Source organism: Salvelinus fontinalis, unplaced genomic scaffold (genome assembly GCF_029448725.1).
Source record: "Salvelinus fontinalis isolate EN_2023a unplaced genomic scaffold, ASM2944872v1 scaffold_0307, whole genome shotgun sequence".
In the NCBI taxonomy this organism is placed as follows: Eukaryota; Metazoa; Chordata; class Actinopteri; order Salmoniformes; family Salmonidae; genus Salvelinus; species Salvelinus fontinalis.
In genome coordinates, this window is record NW_026600516.1 from 108,991 (window position 1) to 133,024 (window position 24,034).

The 24,034-nt window shown below is 43.7% G+C and overlaps 1 protein-coding gene across 1 annotated transcript in view; it reads left to right on the forward strand.

Annotated features, from left to right (window-relative positions):
• The first annotated feature begins 18,405 nt into the window (after nt 1-18,405).
• The window catches only part of LOC129845450 (uncharacterized), a 34,805-nt gene continuing 29,176 nt past the window's right edge, over nt 18,406-24,034 (forward strand). Inside the window, exons 1-5 of the mRNA XM_055913391.1 lie at nt 18,406-18,735; nt 19,016-19,102; nt 19,703-19,953; nt 20,154-20,311; nt 23,736-23,981. Of these exons, the coding sequence (XP_055769366.1) occupies nt 18,504-18,735; nt 19,016-19,102; nt 19,703-19,953; nt 20,154-20,311; nt 23,736-23,981 (974 nt within the window). The 5' untranslated portion in view covers nt 18,406-18,503. The remainder of the gene's footprint in view (nt 18,736-19,015; nt 19,103-19,702; nt 19,954-20,153; nt 20,312-23,735; nt 23,982-24,034) is intronic.

Below are 24,034 nucleotides of genomic sequence, written 5' to 3' on the forward strand. Positions count from 1 at the left end.
TCCATTGTTACTGTTGGTTGAGGACCTTCCACCTCTCTCCATTGTTACTGTTGGTTGAGGACCTTCCACCTCTCTCCATTGTTACTGTTGGTTGAGGACCTTCCACCTCTCTCCATTGTTACTGTAAACTCAATGTGGGTTGTGCCTTCAGGCCTCGTGTGTGTGTTTATTACAAAGAGCTCATTAACACCGGGTCAAGCTAAAGTCTGTGAAATAGTTACTGTTATCAAGATGACAGTTTCATTTAATACCCTCTAAACCTCAACAGGGCTGTCTGTAAAGCACCAAGATGCTTTTGGTTTGGGGAAAGTTTTAAGAGGTAGCAGTTCTCCAGTCTTTCCACCTGGTGGAGCTGTTGAGCTGTGGTGAGAGAACAGTTGGCTGTTGGCCCATTCCTGAATCAATCCCTAGCATTGGAACTTGCTGAGGGGAGAACGACTCATAATAATGTCTGGAACGGAGCAAATGGAATGGCATCAAACAACTGGAAACCATGGAAACCATGTGTGCCACCAACGTCCTGTGATCCCGAGACTCTAGTCCAGTGTTTCCCAAACCCCTCCTGGATCACTCTAGTCTTTCCACTTGTTTGATGTATTCCAGTAGCAGCACCAGCTAGTCTAGTCAACTTGTGTAGATCTGATAGAATGGGATAACATTATGGTGGTAGCAGCACCAGCTAGTCTAGTCAACTTGTGTAGATCTGATAGAATGGGATAGATAACATTATGGTGGTAGTAGCACCAGCTAGTCTAGTCAACTTGTGTAGATCTGATAGAATGGGATAGATAACATTATGGTGGTAGCAGCACCAGCCAGTCTAGTCAACTTGTGTAGATCTGATAGAATGGGATAGATAACATTATGGTGGTAGTAGCACCAGCTAGTCTAGTCAACTTGTGTAGATCTGATAGAATGGGATAGATAACATTATGGTGGTAGCAGCACCAGCTAGTCTAGTCAACTTGTGTAGATCTGATAGAATGGGATAGATAACATTATGGTGTTAGTAGCACCAGCTAGTCTAGTCAACTTGTGTAGATCTGATAGAATGGGATAACATTATGGTGGTAGTAGCACCAGCTAGTCTAGTCAACTTGTGTAGATCTGATAGAGTGGGATAGATAACATTATGGTGGTAGTAGCACCAGCTAGTCTAGTCAACTTGTGTAGATCTGATAGAATGGGATAGATAACTATATGATGGTAGGTCAACTCTGCCCTCTGATAGGCCAGGAGTTTTCACCATATTGCTTTCCTATTCAATCCTTTCAGGGACCGTATGTATTTTTGGGTCGACAGGTAGCCTAGTGGTTAGTGCATCGGGCCAGTTATCGAAGGGTTGCTGGATCAAATCCCAGAGCTGTTCTCCCCGTTGGGCCATCATTGTAAACAAGAATTTGTTGTTAACTGACTTGTCTAGTTAAATAAAGGTAAAATATATATATGTACCAAGCAGCTCTGAATAGGAGTGATTTATAATAGCCTTTTAGATCATAATGAATAAGATGGCATGGACGAGATGGGGTCAGAGGGGTCTGAGAAGATGACATGTGGGGTCAGAGGGGGTCTGATAAGATGACATGGACGGGATGGGGTCAGGGGGGGATCTGATAAGATGACATGGACGGGATGGGGTCAGGGGGGGATCTGATAAGATGACATGGACGGGATGGGGTCAGGGGGGGATCTGATAAGATGACATGGACGGGATGGGGTCAGGGGGGGATCTGATAAGATGACATGGACGGGGTGGGGTCAGAGGGGATCTGATAAGATGACATGGACGGGATGGGGTCAGGGGGGATCTGATAAGATGACATGGACAGGATGGGGTCAGGGGGGGATCTGATAAGATGACATGGACGGGATGGGGTCAGGGGGGGATCTGATAAGATGACATGGACGGGGTGGGGTCAGGGGGGATCTGATAAGATGACATGGACGGGATGGGGTCAGGGGGGGATCTGATAAGATGACATGGACGGGATGGGGTCAGGGGGGGATCTGATAAGATGACATGGACGGGGTGGGGTCAGGGGGGATCTAATAAGATGACATGTACTGGGTGGGGTCAGGGGGGGTCTGATAAGATGACATGTGGGGTCGGGGGGGGGGGGTCTGATAAGATGACATGGACGGGATGGGGTCAGGGGGGATCTAATAAGATGACATGTACTGGGTGGGGTCAGGGGGGGTCTGATAAGATGACATGGACGGGATGGGGTCGGGGGGGATCTAATAAGATGACATGTACTGGGTGGGGTCAGGGGGGATCTGATAAGATGACATGGACGGGATGGGGTCGGGGGGGATCTAATAAGATGACATGTACTGGGTGGGGTCAGGGGGGATCTGATAAGATGACATGGACGGGATGGGGTCAGGGGGGATCTAATAAGATGACATGTACTGGGTGGGGTCAGGGGGGGTCTGATAAGATGACATGTGGGGTCGGGGGGGGGGGGGTCTGATAAGATGACATGGACGGGATGGGGTCAGGGGGAATCTGATAAGATGACATGGACGGGATGGGGTCAGGGGGAATCTGATAAGATGACATGCACGAGGTGGGGTCAGGGGTGGTCTGATAGGATGACATGGACAGGGGGGGGATCTGATCCTAGATCTGCACTCTTGATACAGTACCTTGACACAGTACCTTGATACAGTACCTTGATACAGTACCTTAACACAGTACCTTGACACAGTACCTTGACACAGTACCTTGACACAGTACCCTGATACAGTACCCTGATACAGTACCTTGATACAGTACCTTGATACAGTACCCTGATACAGTACCCTGATACAGTACCTTGATACAGTACCCTGATACAGTACCTTAATACACTACCATGATACAGTACCCTGATACAGTACCCTGATACAGTACCTTGACACAGTACCTTGATACAGTACCCTGATACAGTACCTTAATACAGTACCTTGACACAGTACCTTGATACAGTACCTTGATACAGTACCTTGTTACAGTACCCTGATACAGTACCTTGACACAGTACCTTGATCAGTACCCTGATACAGTACCTTAATACAGTACCTTGATACAGTACCTTAACACAGTACGTTGACACAGTACCTTGACACAGTACCTTGACACAGTACCCTGATACAGTACCTTGATACAGTACCCTGATACAGTACATTAATACACTACCATGATACAGTACCCTGATACAGTACCCTGATACAGTACCCTGATACAGTACCTTGACACAGTACCTTGACACAGTACCTTGATACAGTACCTTGATACAGTACCTTGTTACAGTACCCTGATACAGTACCTTGATACAGTACCTTGATACAGTACCTTGACACAGTACATTGACACAGTACCTTGACACAGTACCTTGATACAGTACCTTGATACAGTACCTTAATACAGTACCTTGATACAGTACCTTGATACAGTACCTTGATACAGTACCTTGACACAGTACCTTAATACAGTACCTTGATACAGTACCTTGATACAGGTCCTTGATACAGTACCTTAATACAGTACCTTAATACAGTACCTTGATACAGTACCTTGACACAGTACCTTGATACAGTACCTTGACACAGTACCTTAATACAGTACCTTGATACAGTACCTTGACACAGTACCTTGATACAGTACCTTGACACAGTACCTTAATACAGTACCTTGATACAGTACCTTGACACAGTACCTTGATACAGTACCTTGACACAGTACCTTGACACAGTACCTTGACACAGTACCTTGATACAGTATCTTGACACATTACCTTGACACAGTACCTTGATACAGTACCTTGATACATTACCTTGATACAGTACCTTGACACAGTACCTTAATACAGTACCTTGATACAGTACCTTGACACAGTACCTTGACACAGTACCTTGATACAGTACCTTAATACAGTACCTTGATACAGTACCTTGACACAGTACCTTGACACAGTACCTTGATACAGTACCTTGACACAGTACCTTGATACAGTACCTTGATACAGTACCTTGACACATTACCTTGATACAGTACCTTAATACAGTACCATGACACAGTACCTTGATACAGTACCTTGATACAGTACTTTGACACAGTACCTTGACACAGTACCTTGACACAGTACCTTGACACAGTACCTTGATACAGTTTTCATACCCCTTTGATTACTTCACATTTTATTATCTTACAACTTGGAAGTAAAATGTAATTTTTGGTCAATAACCTACTGAAATAACTCTGTAATGTCAAAGTGGAAGAAAAAAATAGAGTTAAAAAAATAATAATATAAAAAATGTCAAAACTCAAATCTAGTCCCTGCATAATTATTCAGCCCCTTTGTTTATAAGGCCTAATATGCCTTATAAGTTACATGGACTCACTCTGTGTGAAATAACAGCGGTTGAATGACTAACCCCTCCTATGACCCGCATTCATACAGCATCTGTATTGTCCCTCAGTCAAGACTCAACTACAAATACCAGGGAGCTTTGAGAAAGCCTCATGAAGAAGGCCAGTGATTGGTAGATGGGTAACAATAACAAATCAGACATTGAATATCTCTTTAAGCATCAAGTTCATAATGATACTGTGGATGATGTATTAAACCACCCAGACACATCAAAGATACAGTCGTCCTTCTGAACTGAGCTGCAGGACAGGAAGGAACCTGCTCAGCGATGTTACCATGAGGCCATTGGTGATTTTAAAACAGTTACAGAGTTCTGTGACAGTGATAAGAGAAAACTGAGGATGGATCAACAACATTGTAGTGACTCCACAATGATGACTTAAATGTGTGAAAAGAAGAATACAAGTATATAGAATACAAATGTTCCAAAACATGCATGTATGCAACAAGTCACTGAAGTAATACTGCAAAACATTACTGAAAAGGAATACACTTTTTGGCCTAAATGCAAAGCCTTATGTTTGGGGCAAATCCAACACACCACATCACTGAGTAACTGCCTTCTTATTTTCAACCATGGTGGTGGCTGCATCATGGTATGGGTATGCTTGTCATAGGCAAATACTAGGGTGTTTTTCAGGATAAAATGAAAAGGGGTGGAGCTAAGCACAGGCAAAATCCTAGAGGAAAACCTGCTTTACACCACACTCTACACTGGTCAGCTCTACACTGGAGTTTCTTACAAAGAAGACAGTGAATGTTCCTGAGTGGCCTAGTTACAGTTTTGATTTAAATCTGTTTGACAATCCAACATCTTGACAGAGCTTGAAGAATTCTGAAAGGAATAATGGTCTAATATTGCACAACCCAGGTGTGTAAAGCTCTTAGAGACTTACCCAAGAAGACTCACAGCTGAAATCACTGCTGTCACGTTCCTGACCTGTTTTCTGTTGTTTTGTATGTGTGTGATGGTCAGGGCGTGAGTTTTGGGTGGGCAGTCTATGTTTTCTGTTTCTATGTTGGTTTTGGGTTGCCTGGTATGGCTCTTAATTAGATGCAGGTGTTTTGCGTTTTCCTCTAATTGAGAGTCATATTAAGGTAGGGTGTTCTCACTGTTTGTTTGTGGGTGATTGTCTTCCGTGTCAGTGTATGTGCGCACCATACGGGACTGTTTCATTGTCGTTAGGTATTTGTAGTCTGTTCCTGTTCGTGCGTTCTTCACGTTGTATGTAAGTCCGTGTCAAGGTCTGTTTACTTCGTTTTGTTGTTTTGTAAAGTATCAAGTGTTCTTTGTGCGTTTAGTTTCGTCTTGTTTATTAAAATTCATTATGTATTCACAACCCGCTGCATTTTGGTCTTTCGATCCTTCTCTCCTCTCCTCGTTTGAGGAGGAGGATTACGACACCCGTTACAACTGCCAAAGGTGTTTCTAACATGTATTAACTCAGAGAGCTGAATACTTTTGCAACAACTAGATTGATGTATTTTCCCTTTAGAAATAATTCACCTTTTTCTTCCACTTTGACATTACAGAGTATTCTGTGTAGATTGGAGATATGTTTTTAAACAATTAAATCCATTTTTATCCTACTTTGTAACAATACAATGTAAATAAATCCAAGGGGTAGGACTACTTTTGCAAGGCAGTGTACATACAGCCCTCATCTACACAAGTGCCTAGGCTTGGAGACAGGAGCTGTGGACTGTTTCTAGACCACGTCATCCTCTTTTCTTCACTTTGAGTTGAGTCGTTCATATGTGAACTTTGAGTTGAGTCGTTCATATGTGAACTTTGAGTTGAGTCATTCATATCTGAACTTTGAGTTGAGTCGTTCATATGCGAACTTTGAGTTGAGTCGTTCATATGTGAACTTTGAGTTGAGTCATTCATATCTGAACTTTGAGTTGAGTCGTTCATATGCGAACTTTGAGTTGAGTCGTTCATATGCGAACTTTGAGTTGAGTCCTTCATATGTGAACTTTGAGTTGAGTCGTTCATATGTGAACTTTGAGTTGAGTCGTTCATATGCAACTTTGAGTTGAGTCGTTCATATGTGAACTTTGAGTGAAGTTGAATCATGAAGACATACAGAACACTATTTTAAGGTTTTATTTTTTTACCACATGGTTAAAGTGAGCTTAAAGTTAAGTTTATAATGGAGGATTTTTCCATCATCTTCATTAAACAAAGGCTTGTGTGGGAACATGAAATCCTTTAAGATGTTTTATACCAGTGCTAAGTCTCAATAATGAGGCTATTGACATTTAAAGACCCCAACATCTCTTTAAAAACTATGGTGGTGATGTCATTATTTCTACAGTGGGCTGGCTGAGCCCCTCCCCCTTTTTACAGGCACGCTATGATGATGTCACAGAGGGCAAATGACAATCCCATTTAAAACATTGAAAAATGATTTATAGAATACACTTGACCGCTGAAAGCACTCAATACAGAATTACCACATTCTTAGGCCCAATCACAAATCGCTCCCTAAACCTAATGCCCTATGCACTTGTGGAGATATGAGAGGATTTGATTGGTATAAGCAATATGGTTGAAACTTCCACCCCTAGCCTATCAGAGGGCAAGGCCTACCACCATAGTTTTAGCTACACCTGTGGATAGGGCTTAGGGGTCCATTTGGGACAGGACCTTCACATGTTGAATGGAGATTATGTTTATTTACGTCAACAACAAGACATGTGAGTGGATCACAGAGAGAATGGTTTCACTCAGGTACAGGAAAAGGAACACAGTGGGGTCGGAAGTGATTGAAAAATCATTGTTATTTATATGAATGGACACAAGCAGCTTCTCAGAGGCCTTCTTGTTGTCCATGAACTGGCCCTCGGGGATGACGCTGGCGTTCAGTACTTTGTACCTGAATGAGGAGACAGTTTTAAGACAATCCAAGTTGTAATAGGTTGGTTATACAGTGAGGTCCAAAATGATTGACACCCTTGATAAAGATGAGCAATAATGACTCTATAAAATAAATAATTGAAATACTGAGCTATATTGTCTGCTACAAAAAATGAGGAACTTATATTATTTTATACTAATACAATTGCCAGAGAAAGAGATCTTGTTTAATAAGGTAATACGTTTTTCCTCAAAAGGTAGAGGTCAAAATAATTGACACCCCTAATGACTCTTGTAAATAAAGTAGTCTTAGTTGTGTTTTATGTAGTTGTGGTCTGCTTCGTTGTGTTGTGGATACAGTAGCTAAGTTAAACAGTAGGCCTCAGCTTGGGTCCATGCTCAGTTCCAATGTTTTAGCTTATAGCTAATATTGGATATAAACAATCGTAGTAGTCTTCCATTGTTTGCTGTAAAACATTTTGATTCATGTGCATTTGTAACGTTCCATATGAATGCCCCATTGTCTCCAAGGTTACCATTGTTTGCATTGTGTGTGTGTTCACAACCTCTGTGTGACACTCTCCAGACAGGAAGTTCAGGCTGGCCTTTTCCTTGTAGTAGAGTGTATTGTTTTACAGTAGTCAGACACTGTCGCTGACTATCAAATAAATAACTCTACTTCTACTTTTCATATGCTTTTATTATAATACATTTTTGTTGTTATATGTTTTTTATTTGTTTCTTGTGTTATTATTATGATCATTATTGTTGTTATTATTATATTATTATTATTATATTATTATTATTATTATTGTAGTTTTTATGATTGTTGTTATTATCATTTATGTTTAAGACTTGTTTGTTATGATTTGTCTGCTCTTTACCTGGTCAAGTGGAAGAGATGGGTGGGGGGAGGGTAGGGTTGTGGGGGGGGGGGTAGATGGAAAATTGGGTGAGAGGTGGGGTTAAAGGTGGGTGGGCAAGAAAATGCAAACTCCTGTTGTATGAATTATTGTTGTGAAAATATCATACCTCCAAGACATGCTAACCTGTTATTGACAATGGTGAGAAGTTAGCATGTCTTGGGGTATGATCATTGACCCTCTGTAACCTTCTCACTCATCATAATTCATGATTCATTCAGGATTATCTGTAATCATTTTAGCATCCACATTAATGTAGAAGTGTCTAGAAACATATTCTATTCCTATTTACTGTGTAATAAAAATGACTAATTGCGTGTGTAGTTTGAGCCCAGGATACTTCTGTAAAATTAGACTGAGAGAGAGAAAGGAGAGAGAGAGAGAGAGAGAGGGAGAGAGAGAAAAAAAAGATCGAGAGAGCGAAAGGGGGAGAGAGAGAGTGGGTAGAGATAGAGAGAGAGGGGGAAGAGAGAGAAAGAGAGAGAGGAAGGAGAGAGAGAGAGGGAGAGAGGGAGAGAGAAAAAGAGAGAGAGAGAGAGAAAGGGGGGAGAGAGAGAGAGAGCAGGGAGAGATAGAGAGAGAGAAAGGAGAGAGGGAGAGAGAGGAAGAGAGAGAGAGAGAGATAGTGGGGAGAGATAGAGCGAGAGGGGGAAGAGAGGGAGGGAGAGAGAGGGAGAGAGAGAGAGAGAGAGAGAAAGAAAGGGAGAGAGATAGACAGAAAGAGAGAGAGAAAGGAGAGAGAGAGAGAGAAAGAAAGGGAGAGAGAGAGAGAAAGAGAGAGAGAGAGAGAAAGGGAGAGAGGGAGAGACAGAAAGAGAGAGAGAGAGAAAGGAGAGAGAGAGAGAAAGGAGAGAAATTGGGTGGGCAGAGGGGGTAAGGGTAACAGGTGTGTGTGTGTGTGTGTGTGTGTGTGTGTGTGTGTGTGTGTGTGTGTGTGTGTGTGTGTGTGTGTGTGTGTGTGTGTGTGTGTGTGTGTGTGTGTGTGTGTGTGTGTGTGTGTGTGTGTGTGTGTGTGTGTGTGTGTGTGTGTGTGTGTGTGTGTGTGTGTGTGAATGGATTGTGAAAACAAGGCGACATCTAGGTAGAGTTCCTCTGTCCAGTGTCTGTGTTCTTTTGCCCATCTTAATCTTGTCTTTTTATTGGCCAGTCTGAGATATGGCTTTTTCTTTTCAACTCTGCCTAGAAGGCCAGCATCCCAGAGTCGCCTCTTCACTGTTGACGTTGAGACTGGTGTTTTGCGGGTATTATTTCATGAAGCTGCCAGTTGAGGACTTGTGAGGCATCTGTTTCTCAAACTAGACACTCTAATGTACTTGTCCTCTTGCTCAGATGTTCACCGGGGCCTCCCACTCCTCTTTCTATTCTGGTTAGAGTCAGTTTGCGCTGTTCTGTGAAGGGAGTAGTACACAGTGCTGTACGAGATCTTCAGTTTCTTGACAATTTCTCGCATGGAATGGGCTTCATTTCTTAGAACAAGAATAGACTGATGAGTTTTTGAACAAAAGTCTTTGTTTCTGGACCGTTTGAGCCTGTAATCGAACTCAAAAATGCTGATGCTCCAGATACTCAACTAGTCTAAAGAAGGACAGTTTTATTGCTTCTTTAAACAGAACAACAGTTTTGCAAAAGGGTTTTCTATTGATCAATTAGCCTTTTAAAATGATAAACTTGGATCAGCTAACACAACGTGCCATTGGAACACAGGAGTGATGTTTGCTGAAAATGGGCCTCTGTACGCCTATGTAGATATTCCATAAAAAATCTGCCGTTTCCAGTTTACAACATTAACAATGTCTACACTGTATTTCTGATCAATTTGATGTTATTTTAATGGACAAAAATTGTGATTTTCTTTAAAAAACAAGGACATTTCTAAGTTACCCCACACCAGCTGGTGGAGCCTGGTACCGGTGGGTCTGAACAAGGCTGCTGGTCTGAGGATCGTAGCGACACAGAGCTGGTGGAGCCTGGTACCGGTGGGTCTCAACAAGGCTGCTGGTCTGAGGATCGTAGCGACACAGAGCTGGTGGAGCCTGGTACCGGTGGGTCTCAACAAGGCTGCTGGTCTGAGGATCGTAGCGACACAGAGCTGGTGGAGCCTGGTACAGGTAGGTCTAAACAAGGCTGCTGGTCTGAGGATCGTAGCGACACAGAGCTGGTGGAGCCTGGTACAGGTAGGTCTAAACAAGGCTGCTGGTCTGAGGATCGTAACGGCACGGTGTGGTACCAGGTGGAGCGCAGGGAGGGACGCTGTGGAAACACTCTGGAGGTGAGAACACGTTACCTCAATGTCTGACTGGAGGTTGTTCAACACTGGAAGAGTTTAAACTATAACTGATCCTTAATGTTAGTAGGTCTGTGTATAAGACCTTAGTGTTAGTAGGTCTGTGTATAAGACCTTAATGTTAGTAGGTCTGTGTATAAGACCTTAGTGTTAGTAGGTCTGTGTATAAGACCTTAGTGTTAGTAGGTCTGTGTATAAGACCTTAATGTTAGTAGGTCTCTGTATAAGACCTTAGTGTTAGTAGGTCTGTGTACAAGACCTTAATGTTAGTAGGTCTGTGTATAAGACCTTAATGTTAGTAGGTCTGCGTATAAGACCTTAGTGTTAGTAGGTCTGTGTATAAGACCTTAGTCGTAGTAGGTCTGTGTATAAGACCTTAGTGTTAGTAGGTCTGTGTATAAGACCTTAATGTTAGTAGGTCTGTGTATAAGACCTTAATGTTAGTACGTCTGTGTATAAGACCTTAGTGTTAGTACGTCTGTGTATAAGACCTTAATGTTAGTAGGTCTGTGTATAAGACCTTAGTGTTAGTAGGTCTGTGTATAAGACCTTAATGTTAGTGGGTCTGTGTATAAGACCTAAGGATCCATTCATTCCTCTATTTCAGAGTAACCCCACCTTTCTACTCCAACAGCATTTTCATGCTGTCTACTCCAACAGCTTATTCTTGCTGTCTACTCCAACAGCTTATTCTTGCTGTCTACTCCAACAGCTTATTCATGCTGTCTACTCCAACAGCTTATTCATGCTGTCTACTCCAACAGCTTATTCATGCTGTCTTCTCCAACAGCTTATTCATGCTGTCAACTCAAACATCATTTTCATTCTGTATACTCCAACAGCTTATTCATGCTGTCTTCTCCAACAGCTTATTATTGCTTTCTACTGCAACAGCTTATTCATGTTTACTCCAACAGCTTATTCATGCTGTCAACTCCAACAGCTTATTCATGCTGTCAACTACAACAGCTTATTAATGATGTCTACTCCAACAGCTTATTCATGCTGTCAACTCCAACAGCTTATTATTGCTGTGTACTCCAACAGCTTATTATTGCTGTCTACTCCAACAGTTTATTATTGTTGTCTACTCCAACAGCTTATTCATGCTGTCTACTCCAACAGCTTATTCGTGCTTCCTCCAACAGCTTATTCATGCTGTCTACTCCAACAGCTTATTCTTGCTGTCTACTCCAACAGCTTATTCTTGTTGTCTAATCCAACAGCGTATTATTGCTGTCTACTCCAACAGCTTATTCTTGTTGTATACTCCAACAACTTATTATTGCTGTCTACTCCAACAGCTTTTTCATGCTGTCTACTCTAACAGCTTATTCATGCTGTCTTCTTCAACAGCTTATTCATGCTGTCTACTCCAACAGATTATTCATGCTTACTCCAACAGCTTATTCATGCTGTCTACTCCAACAGCTTTTTCATGCTGTCTACTCCAACAGCTTATTCATGCTGTCTACTCCAACAGCTTATTCTTGTTGTCTACTCCAACAGCTTATTCATGCTTATTCCAACAGCTTATTGATGCTGTCTACTCCAACATCTTAATCATGCTGTCTACTCCAACATCTTATTCATGCTGTCTACTCCAACATCTTAATCATGCTGTCTACTCCAACACCTTATTCATGCTGTCTACTCCAACAGCTTATTCATGCTGTCTACTCCAACAGCTTATTCATGCTGTCTTCTCCAACAGCTTATTCATGCTGTCAACTCAAACATCTTTTTCATTCTGTATACTCCAACAGCTTATTCATGCTGTCTTCTCCAACAGCTTATTATTGCTTTCTACTGCAACAGCTTATTCATGCTTACTCCAACAGCTTATTCATGCTGTCAACTCCAACAGCTTATTCATGCTGTCAACTACAACAGCTTATTAATGATGTCTACTCCAACAGCTTATTCATGCTGTCAACTCCAACAGCTTATTATTGCTGTGTACTCCAACAGCTTATTATTGCTGTCTACTCCAACAGTTTATTATTGTTGTCTACTCCAACAGCTTATTCATGCTGTCTACTCCAACAGCTTATTCGTGCTTCCTCCAACAGCTTATTCATGCTGTCTTCTCCAACAGCTTTTTCATGCTGTCTACTCCAACAGCTTATTCATGCTGTCTACTCCAACAGCTTATTCTTGTTGTCTAATCCAACAGCGTATTATTGCTGTCTACTCCAACAGCTTATTCTTGTTGTATACTCCAACAACTTATTATTGCTGTCTACTCCAACAGCTTATTCATGCTGTCTATTCCAACAGCTTATTATTGCTGTCTTCTCCAACAGCTTATCCATGCTGTCTACTCCAACAGCATATTCATGCTGTCTATTCCAACAGCTTATTATTGCTGTCTTCTCCAACAGCTTATCCATGCTGTCTTCTCCAACAGCTTTTTCATGCTGTCTTCTTCAACAGCTTTTTCATGCTGTCTACTCTAACAGCTTATTCATGCTGTCTTCTTCAACAGCTTATTCATGCTGTCTACTCCAACAGATTATTCATGCTTACTCCAACAGCTTATTCATGCTGTCTACTCCAACAGCTTTTTCATGCTGTCTACTCCAACAGCTTATTCATGCTGTCTACTCCAACAGCTTATTCTTGTTGTCTACTCCAACAGCTTATTCATGCTTATTCCAACAGCTTATTGATGCTGTCTACTCCAACATCTTAATCATGCTGTCTACTCCAACATCTTATTCATGCTGTCTACTCCAACATCTTAATCATGCTGTCTACTCCAACACCTTATTCATGCTGTCTACTCCAACAGCTTATTCATGCTGTCTTCTCCAACAACTTATTCATGCTGTCTTCTCCAAGAGCTCATTCACGCTGTCTTCTCCAACAGCTCATTCATGCTGTCTACTCCAACAGCTTATTCATGCTGTCTACTCCAACAGCTGGCTAAACAGCTGGCTTGTTAAAGACAAGTGAAATTCATGATCCATGTTTAATCAATGTTCTGGACACTTCCAAGCTGTCTTACCAAAGCAGTAGGACTTTTAGTCATATTGGTGTATTGAAATAGTGCTGTTTGAGTTCCACCGTAGAAGAATACAATAAAAGTCTTCAGAATGACCATGACAGTCTGAATATTAGTTTATGATGCTCTTTTTAATGACTCCACATGGGTAGTGCCTTTTAATATGAATGTGTTTATGCTTGTGTATGTACTAATGTTGTCTCTAGTTACTTAGACATCGATTATTTTTCACTGCAGGATCTTGCGCCATCATCATCGACTACCAAACAGAAGATTGGAATCCTGACAACTGTCCTGTGGGTATCCTTTTGTTGGAGATGTTAGTTTAAGATTCATTACAGGATCCTATACTCATGCCAACTGTCCTGTATGTATCCTGTTGTTGGAGATGTTAGTTTAAGATTCATTACAGGATCCTATACTCATGCCAACTGTCCTGTGCACAAAATCTATGGTGTCTTGTTCATGTTCGTGTCAGCAGTCAACAGACTCTTTTTATTTTTGATAGTGTAAAGATGAAACACAACTCATTGGTGAGAGGTGCCACCGCTAACAGTTTGTAGATGTTGGAACATACATCCCCCCATGTCATTCCTAAGGAAAAACCATTTAGATACACATTCTAATAGTACATCATACAACAACAAAAATTGGCCTGTTTCAATAGCCTGTTGAAGCAAATAAAGAATGACTATGAGGAAGTCATTTCCCTCCAGGTTGAGGAGAATGCAAGCTCATTGGAGAGGTTACGTCTGCCCCATTGCATCCCTCACATCCTTGCCACCTTAAACAGGAGAAACCTAATCAAAAGAAATGAGCCAATTATATGTAACGATGTCACATCAATACTTATACTAAAACATGTTTGCAGTTGCGCAGCGGTCTAAGGCACTGCATCTCAGTGCAAGAGGCGTCACTGCAGTCCCTGGTTCAAATCCAGGCTGCATCACATCCGACCGTGATTGGGAGTCCCATAGGGTGACGCACAATTGGCTCAGTGTTGTCCGGGGTAGGCCGTCATTGTAAATAAGAATTTATTCTTAAGGCCATCATTTTAAATAAGAATGTGTTCTTAACTGACTTGCCTGGTTAAATAAATTAAAAATATATATTTTTAAAGACTCCTCAGACAAGGATGTTTCTCCACAAGCGTGGTCAGTGTGTGTGAGCGACTGCTTGGCAAGTCCAAACAATAGGTGTACCCTACACCCACAGGCTCTGGCTTTCTGTAGTGCTGAATGCTGAGTTGGGCTTGTGGATTCTTCATTCCAGAATTCTGAGGTAAAAAAAAAAGAAGCATTAAATAATGGGACACTTACTAGAACTAAACAACATGCTAATGTGTGGTTTGAGACAGGGAGATGTCTGTCCCCTCAGTTTCAATGACACATGTATACTCAAAGTTACCAATACATCAATCCAACAAAATAATTTCCTAAAGTTTTAGGCAAATGTTTTAAGAGAACTTTGAAAACAAAATGATACATTAGACATTTAAGCAAACAAAGATTAATATTTTGCAAGATATTTAATGGTCTACAAGGCTGAAAATGAACTTTGATAAATGTACCTTACAGTAGCACCCACTGAAAATCACACTTGCTGTTGTCTTTTCTCTGTCTTGAATCAACAGAGAGATTCTCAGACTATTGGTCTGCTACATTCACCCACTTTTATCCACAAATAATCTCATTTAAACATCAATTCTATACCGTTGCTTGTCGTTCACGCCTAATGGCACCACACCAGAGACGTCACTCTGATCTACTTCCCTTCCCAGACAAGGTGTGAAGATGTTTGCTCTTATTTGAATTTCAAATATTAATTTTACCATTTGAAACAGTCATTTCCCTCTTCGGCATATGTATATAAATCAAGCAGGCTTGGTTCCTTTCTACCACAAACAAAGGCTCACTCCAGACTGGTAAGATGTACTTTATTGTTTCTGAGATTGTGATGCGCTGTCCGTCAGGAAAGATATAAAGACTCCTCCGTCAACTCCAGAGAACAGAGAACAGCGTTTCTACCAGCCCTGCGTTAGACATGCATTTCATCACTTCTGCTTTGAAGGCACCCAAATAGGAAATCTCTCCTGATTGACTGGGCCAGTTATTTGGGGAAGATTTGACTGTTAATAGTGAGTTATTAGCTAAATCAAACCCCTCTCTCCCCTTGCAATGTTGTACCACAGGTGTCCGTGGTAACCAAAATCATCACAAAAAGGTAGGTTTTATAATTTCCTCAGTATTACAGTATTACAGTACTACTGTACTACAGTACTACAGTACTACAGTATTACAGTACTACAGTACTACAGTACTACAGCATGAATATCTGTGTCTGTATTTGGTTAATGCTGTATTGTATCTGTAGAGATATCTGAGAAGACAATTAACAACCAATCAGTCACATCGAAGGCCACTGAAATCAGTTCACAGAGGTAAGTGCTCTCTCTCAACTAGAAGAATCCACTTTGTCCTAACCAAAATATGATTTCAATAATATAATTAAGCAATAACGAGGAGGTGTGGTATATGGCCAATATACCACATCCAAGGGCTGTTGTTAAGCAGGACGCAACTCGGAGTGCCTGGACACAGCCTTTAGCCTTGGTGTATTGGCCAAATATCACAAACCCACGAGGTGGCTTACTGCTTTTATAAACTGGTTACCAACGTAATTAGAGCAGTAAAAAGACATGTCATACACGTGGTATAGCAATTTGTGACATCGGCTGATGTAAAAATGGCTTTATAAATGCATTTGATTGATTGATATACCATGGCTTTCAGACAATCAGAATTCATGGCTCGAACCACCCGGTTTATAATGTAGTTTATGTTTGCGTAACATACAGTTGAAGTCGGAAGTTTAACTACACTTATGTTGGAGCCATTTAAAACAAATTTTTCAATCACTCCACAAATTTATTGTTAACAAACTATAGTTTTGGCATGTCAGTTAGGACATCTACTTGTTTACAGACAGATTATTTCACTTATAATTCAATGTATCACAATTCCAGTGGGTCAGAAGTTAACATACACTAAGTTGACTGTGCCTTTAAACAGCTTGGAAAATTCCAGAAAATTATGTCATGGCTTTAGAAGCTTCTGATAGTCTAATTGACATTATTTGAGTCACTTGAAGGTTTACCTGTATAGAACTGTTTGGCCATAATGACCATCGTTATGTTTGGAGGAAAAAGGGGGACGCTTGCAAGCCGAAGAACACCATCCCAACTGTGAAGCACGGGGGTGGCAGCATCATGTTGTGGGGGTGCTTTGCTGCAGGAGGGAATGATGCACTTCACAAAATAGATGGCATCATGAGGGAGGAAATTATATGGATATATTGAAGCAACATCTCAAAACATCAGTCAGGAAGTTAAAGCTTGGTCGCAAATGGGTCTTCCAAATGGACAATGACCCCAAGCATACTTCCAAAGTTGTGGCAAAATGGCTTAATAAGGACAACAAAGTCAAGGTATTGGAGTGTCCATCACAAGTCCTGACCTCAATCTTATCGAAGATTTGTGGGCAGAACTGAAAAAGCGTGTGCGAGTAAGAAGGCCTACAAACCTGACTCAGTTACACCAGCTCTGTCAGGAGGAATGGGCTAAAATTCACCCAACTTATTGTGGAAAGCTTGTGGAAGGCTACCCGAAACGTTTGACCCAAGTTAAACAATTTAAAGGCAATGCTACCAAGTACTAATTGAGTGTATGTAAACTTCTGACCCACTGGGAATGCGATGAAAGAAATTAAAGCTGAAATAAATAATTCTCTCAGCTATTATTCTGACTTTTCACATTCTCAAAATAGTGGTGATCCTAACTGACCTAAGACAGGCAATTTTTACTAGGATTGAATGTCAGGAATTGTGAAAAACTGACTTTAAGTGTCTTTGGCTAAGGTGTATGTAAACCTCCGACTTCAACTGTATTACCATGGCTTTGGAGTGTGATGACGCTGCGTACTCGACCTGACTGTGTTTTAACCTTTGACAAGCTCTGAGAGTGATGCTGTTTATCACATTGTTGGTATATTCATCAATACTGTTTGAGACGCGTTTCCACTGCCCCCCTCACTTTGCTCCTCAGTGAATTCACATTTTTACACTTCTTCTTTGTTTAATTTCTTTCAGTCGTGTGTCTGAGCTGAACAGAATGATGTCATCTGGTGTTCTGATGATGCTCCTCTTCGTAAAGCATGTTACTGCAGACAACTCAGGTAAAGGGTTGATTGGCTTATTCCCGTTTAGGTAACAGAATGAGAGCTACACTCAGAATATTGTTGCTCCCCAGTGTTTTATTACCGCAGCCAAAACAGCAACGTTCCGTGTGCAGGACTCTCATTCCTTTATCTCACTGTATAAGGACACAAGGCGAGACACAGATGCAGACACCGGTGGCAGATGGTTTGAGTCTTTGATATTTATTGAACAATCCAAAAGGGGTACAGAGAGACAGGAAACACAGGGATATATCACCAGGGATAATAAGCGGCACCTGGAGAGGGTGGAGACAATCACAAGGACAGGTGAATCAGATCAGGGTGTGACACACTGTATTCATTATTTTAGCCTTATTCTCAATTTCAGGATGTAGATATCACCCTCATTCTCTTTATTGCCAGAGTTTCAACTCTGGAGAGAGAGACATTGGGCTGCATCCCACAGGGCTTCCTAATGATTGTATAGTGCACTACCTTTGACCAGAGTCCAGGGATATCATACGTTTTCATGGGGGGGGGTTGTTTTCGCAGGTGTGACTGTTGCCAAATCTATCCAGTTTAGCTGTGGGGGCACACAGTGTCCAGTGGGACAGGACTGTATCAGTGTTGGTGGAACACTTCGCTGTGCAGACCCCTGCCAGAACTACACAGCACTGAATGACGACTGGCGTTCCACCACCAACAACAACAACCAGGTTAATGGGGGCTTACACTGCGACCAGAGCATCAACTTTCAGGGCTGGTATCGCCTGTTCCTGGGGCACACCAGCGTTCAGATGCCAGAGAGGTGTGTGGAGATTAACATGTGTGGAACCCACGCCCCCCTGTGGCTCACAGAGCCCCATCCCCAGCTGTCAGACAGGGTGGTTCAGAGGGGCGTCTGTGGGAGCTGGTCTGGTAACTGCTGCTCGTTTAAACAACCTCCCATCCATGTCAAAGCCTGCTATGGAAACTACTATGTCTACAAGTTGGTTCCTGCAATAAACTGCCACTTGGCCTACTGTGCAGGTATGACATCATAATGTCCTTGTCACTGTTTCTTAAAGACATTAAGAATGTTCCAAGGTGTCCGATTCAGTCTCTGAACCCAGAACCAAGTCTCTGTATATATATTGACAGTATGTCAAGAGAGACTTTAGACACTCCACAACGGTTGCGTAAACATTTTTGTGCAACTCAGCTGTGGTTTCACAACCGTAGTGACAAATACATTGTACATCAGTCGTATAACCTGAGTGTGTCCTAGTCACAGCAAATCCATGAACCCCCCTCCCCTCTGCTCTTCCAGACGTCAACACCAAGGTGTGTTCTACCTGTAGAGATGATGACACCTGTAGGAGTGAGGATAAGATCACCTGGAGGTGTGAGAGGAAAGGTGAGTGTTAAGAAAAACACATCGTACTCCTCAGTGATTGATTGACTTATTGGGGAAAAGATGCACTGAGGACAGACCGGGGGTCAAATCCATTTCCAACGTTTTCCAACTTCTGATGGAATACATACAACACTGAGAAAACAACACAGCATATAGTCAATAAATAACTACAACAAATAGATGCAGGAATATGAAAATACAGTCAACCTGTTCTGATCCGTTCATTTTGTCCTCATGGACATGAATAAATCTATTATCATTATCAACAAAAACTCTAACAGCTAAGACGGCCTCGGGAGCCAGACCTGTGCCTTCACTTTTCTGATGTAGCAGAGGCATTAATGCAGTCACACTAAGAGCTACTCAACTTTGTCCAAAGATGAACTCTGACCTATCCTTTAACCCCCCGGGACTGGGACAGTTTAATAGGCAGTGGGAGACTATTCCACAACAGAATACCAGTGTAGTAGAGGAACGAGTTCCTGCAGCACTATTCGCTCTTGACACCTGGCTGACAGCCATTTTGTATTCTCTTGTTTTTCTCTCTTCCTCTCTTTCATTCTTTCTCTACTCCCCCTCTCTATCTACCTTTTATCACAGCCCCTACACCTACACCTACACCACCTCGGATAACTGTTACCACCACCAATCCTCCTATCATGGCCCCAGAGGTGGTGTGTGGGCAGAGCATGATACAGGTGGGTCTAAACAGGGCTAACCTAAGGGCCGCTGGTCTGAACGCTTCCACAGCTCACCTGGCCGACTCTAGGTGCTCCACCCACGAGGATCGTAACGGCACGGTGTGGTACCAGGTGGAGCGCAGGGAGGGACGCTGTGGAAACACTCTGGAGGTGAGAACACGTTACCTCAATGTCTGACTGGAGGTTGTTCAACACTGGAAGAGTTTAGACTATAACTGATCCTTAGTGTTAGTAGGTCTGTGTATAAGACCTTAGTGTTAGTAGGTCTGTGTATAAGACCTTAGTGTTAGTAGGTCTGTGTATAAGACCTGAGTATTAATTTAACTGTGAACACTTTTCTTCTATTTCAGACTAACACCACCCATGCTGTCTACTCCAACAGCTTATTCGTTTATCCAGTAGATGGGAGGAACGACTCTCTCTCCCGACCCGTGAGCTTTCCTCTCTCCTGTGTCTATCCTCTGGGGACAGAGAGCAGTCTGAATGTGGCCATCAGACCCTATCTACTGTGAGAAAATACACAGAATGTTTATTAAGTTTATTCTGACAGAACAGTCATTACGAAATCAAACTGTTTTCGAATAATTCTGTCTTCTGGTTTTCCAATTGAAGATGTTGTTATACATGAAACACCTACATTAAGATATGTAATAAGTGTTTGGAAGTCTTAAGGGGGGCTCCCGGGTGGAGCAGCGGTCTAAGCAGGGCTAGAGGCGTCACTGAAGACACCCTGTTTCAAATCCAGTCTGTATCACAACCGGCTGTGATTGGGAGTCCCATAGGGCGGCGCACAATTGTCCCAGCGTCGTCCGTGTTTGGCTGGTGTAGGCCGTCATTGTAAATAAGAATTTGTTCTTAACTGACTTGCCTAGTTAAATAAAGGTTCAATAATAAAAGATTTGTTCACACGTTGTAACGGCAGTCCTCCTCCTTTTCATCTGAAGAGGAGGAGTATTGAGGAAACCAAGGCGCAGCGTAGTGAAAAGACATATTTTATTAACGAAACACGAACTTGATTAAACTAACAAAAACAACAAACGGTGTAGACAGACCTAGACGACGTACTTACATAAAACAAGAAAAACGCACGAATAGGAACATAGGCTGCACAAACCGAACAAACCGTAAACAGTCCCGCGTGGTGTAAAGACACAGACACGGAAGACAATCACCCACAACGAACACTGTGACAACGCCTACCTAAATATGACTCTTAATTAGAGGAACGGCAAACACCTGCCTCTAATTAAGAGCCATACCAGGCAACCCAAAACCAACACAGAAACAGAAAACATAGAATGCCCACCCAACCTCACGTCCTGACCAACTAACACACATAACAAACTAACAGAAATAGGTCAGGAACGTGACATAACCCCCCCATAAGGTGCGAACTCCGGGCGCACCAGCACAATGTCTAGGGGAGGGTCTGGGTGGGCATCTGACCACGGTGGTGGCTCAGGCTCCGGGCGAGGTCCCCACCCCACCATAATCCATCCTAGCCTCCATCTCCCCCTAAGAATGTCCACCCTCATTTTACCCCCACAAAATCCCCTTAGTAACATCAATTACAGGGACAGCACCGGGACAGAGAGATAGATCAAGACAGAGGGATAACACAAGACAGAGGGATAGATCAGAATAAAGAGGTAGATCAAGATAGAGAGGGAGATCATGATAGAGGGGCAACTCCGGACTGAAAGGCAGCTCCGGACAGAGAGACAGCTCTGGACTGAGGGGCAGTTCTGGGTATATAGCCGTTTCTGGCTGAAGGGCAGCTCATGGCTGACTGACGAATCTGGACGCTCATGGCAGGCTGACGGCTCTCGACGCTCATGGCTGGCTGACGGCTCTCGACGCTCATGGCTGGCTGACGGCTCTCGACGCTCATGGCTGGCTGACGGCTCTCGACGCTCATGGCTGGCTGACGGCTCTCGACGCTCATGGCTGGCTGACGGCTCTCGACGCTCATGGCAGGCTGACGGCTCTCGACGCTCATGGCTGGCTGACGGCTCTCGACGCTCATGGCAGGCTGACGGCTCTCGACGCTCATGGCAGGCTGACGGCTCTCGACGCTCATGGCAGGCTGACGGCTCTCGACGCTCATGGCAGGCTGACGGCTCTGGACGCTCATGGCAGGCTGGCGGCTTTGCAGGCTCATGGCAGACGGGCGGCTTTGCAGGCTCATTGCAGACGGATGGCTCAGACGGCGCTGGGGAGACGGATGGCTCAGATGGCGCTGGGGAGACGGATGGCTCAGATGGCGCTGGGGAGACGGATGGCTCAGATGGCGCTGGGGAGACGGATGGCTCTGGCCGGAAAAGGCGCACTGTAGACCTGGTGCGTGGTGCCGGAACTGGAGGCACCGGGCTAAGGACACGCACCTTCATACTAGTGCGGGGAGCAGGGACAGGGCACACTGGACTCTCAAAGCCCACTCTATACCTGGTGCGTGGTACCGGCACTGGTGACACCGGGCTGAGGGCAAGCACATCAGGATTAGTAGGGGGAGAAGAAACAGTGTGTACAGGGCTCTGGAGACGCACAGGAGGCTTAGTGCGTGGTGCCGGAACTGGAGGCACCGAACTGGATACACGCACTACAGGGAGAGTGTGTGGAGGAGGAACAGGGCTCAGGAGACGCACTGGTAGCCTAGTGCGTAGTGTAGGCACTGTAGGTACTAGGCTGGGGCGGGGAGGTGGCGCCGGAAATACCGGACCGTGGAGGCGTACTGGCTCTCTTGAGCATTGAGCCTGCCCAACCTTACCAGGTTGAATGCTCCCGGTCGCCCGACCAGTGCGGGGAGGTGGAATAACCCGCACCGGCCTATGTAGGCGAACCGGGGAAACCATGCGTAAGGCAGGTGCCATGTATGCCGGCCCGAGGAGACGCACTGGAGACCAGACGCGTTGAGCCGGCCTCATGACACCTGGCTCAATACCCAATCTATCCCTACCAGTGCGGGGAGGTGGAATAACCCGCACTGGGCTATGCACTCGTACAGGAGACACCGTGCGCTCTACTGCGTAACACGGCGCCTGCCCGTACTCCCGCTCTCCACGGTAAGCCTGGGAAGTGGGCGCAGGTCTCCTACCTGCCCTTGGCCCATTACCTCTTAGCCCCCCCCCCCCCCCCCAAGAAATTTTGGGGTGTTACTCACGGGCTTTTTGGGCTTCCGTGCAAGACGCGTTCCCTCATAACTCCGGTTCCTCTCTCTCTTTTCCTCCACTCTCCGAGCTGCCTCCAGCTGTTCCCATGGACGGTGATTAACTTTAGCCCATGGTCCTTCTCCGTTAAATATTTGCTCCCAACTCCACAAGTCCTGTATACTTCCCTGTTGCTCAAAACTCCGCTGCTTGGTTCTGGATTTTTGGTGGGTGATTCTGTAACGGCAGTCCTCCTCCTCTTCATCTGAAGAGGAGGAGTATTGAGGGAACCAAGGCGCAGCGTAGTGAAAAGACATATTTTATTAACGAAACACGAACTTGATTAAACTAACAAAAACAACAAACGGTGTAGACAGACCTAGACGACGTACTTACATAAAACAAGAAAAACGCACGAATAGGAACATAGACTACACAAACCGAACAAACCGTAAACAGTCCCGCGTGGTGTACAGACACAGACACGGAAGACAATCACCCACAACGAACACTGTGACAACGCCTACCTAAATATGACTCTTAATTAGAGGAACGCCAAACACCTGCCTCTAATTAAGAGCCATACCAGGCAACCCAAAACCAACACAGAAACAGAAAACATAGAATGCCCACCCAACCTCACGTCCTGACCAACTAACACACATAACAAACTAACAGAAATAGGTCAGGAACGTGACACACGTTTTTTGTAATAACTTTGATATCTGAAGTTATCAAACTGTCTAATATCTGATGTCATTTGGCTTCATGTTCACCTCTTGATAGGAATAGTCGTGGAGCTGTTGGAGTCGGTTCCAAGGCCAGAGCCTCCATGTTTCTGTATCGTAACTCCAACTACACAGAGTCTTACCCAGCTGGTGAAGTCCTCCTGCCGATTGGTTCCACTCTGCGCGTGGGCGTGTCCGTAGAGGAGTCCGGGATGGAGCGCTTTGTTGTTGTTCTAAGGGACTGCTATGCCAACCAATCCCCCAACCCTGATAATCTCCCGCGGTCCTACATGATTCAGGACAGGTCCATGACTCTATTCATCAGCTGTTTGCATGTCTATGTGTGTTTGTTTTGTG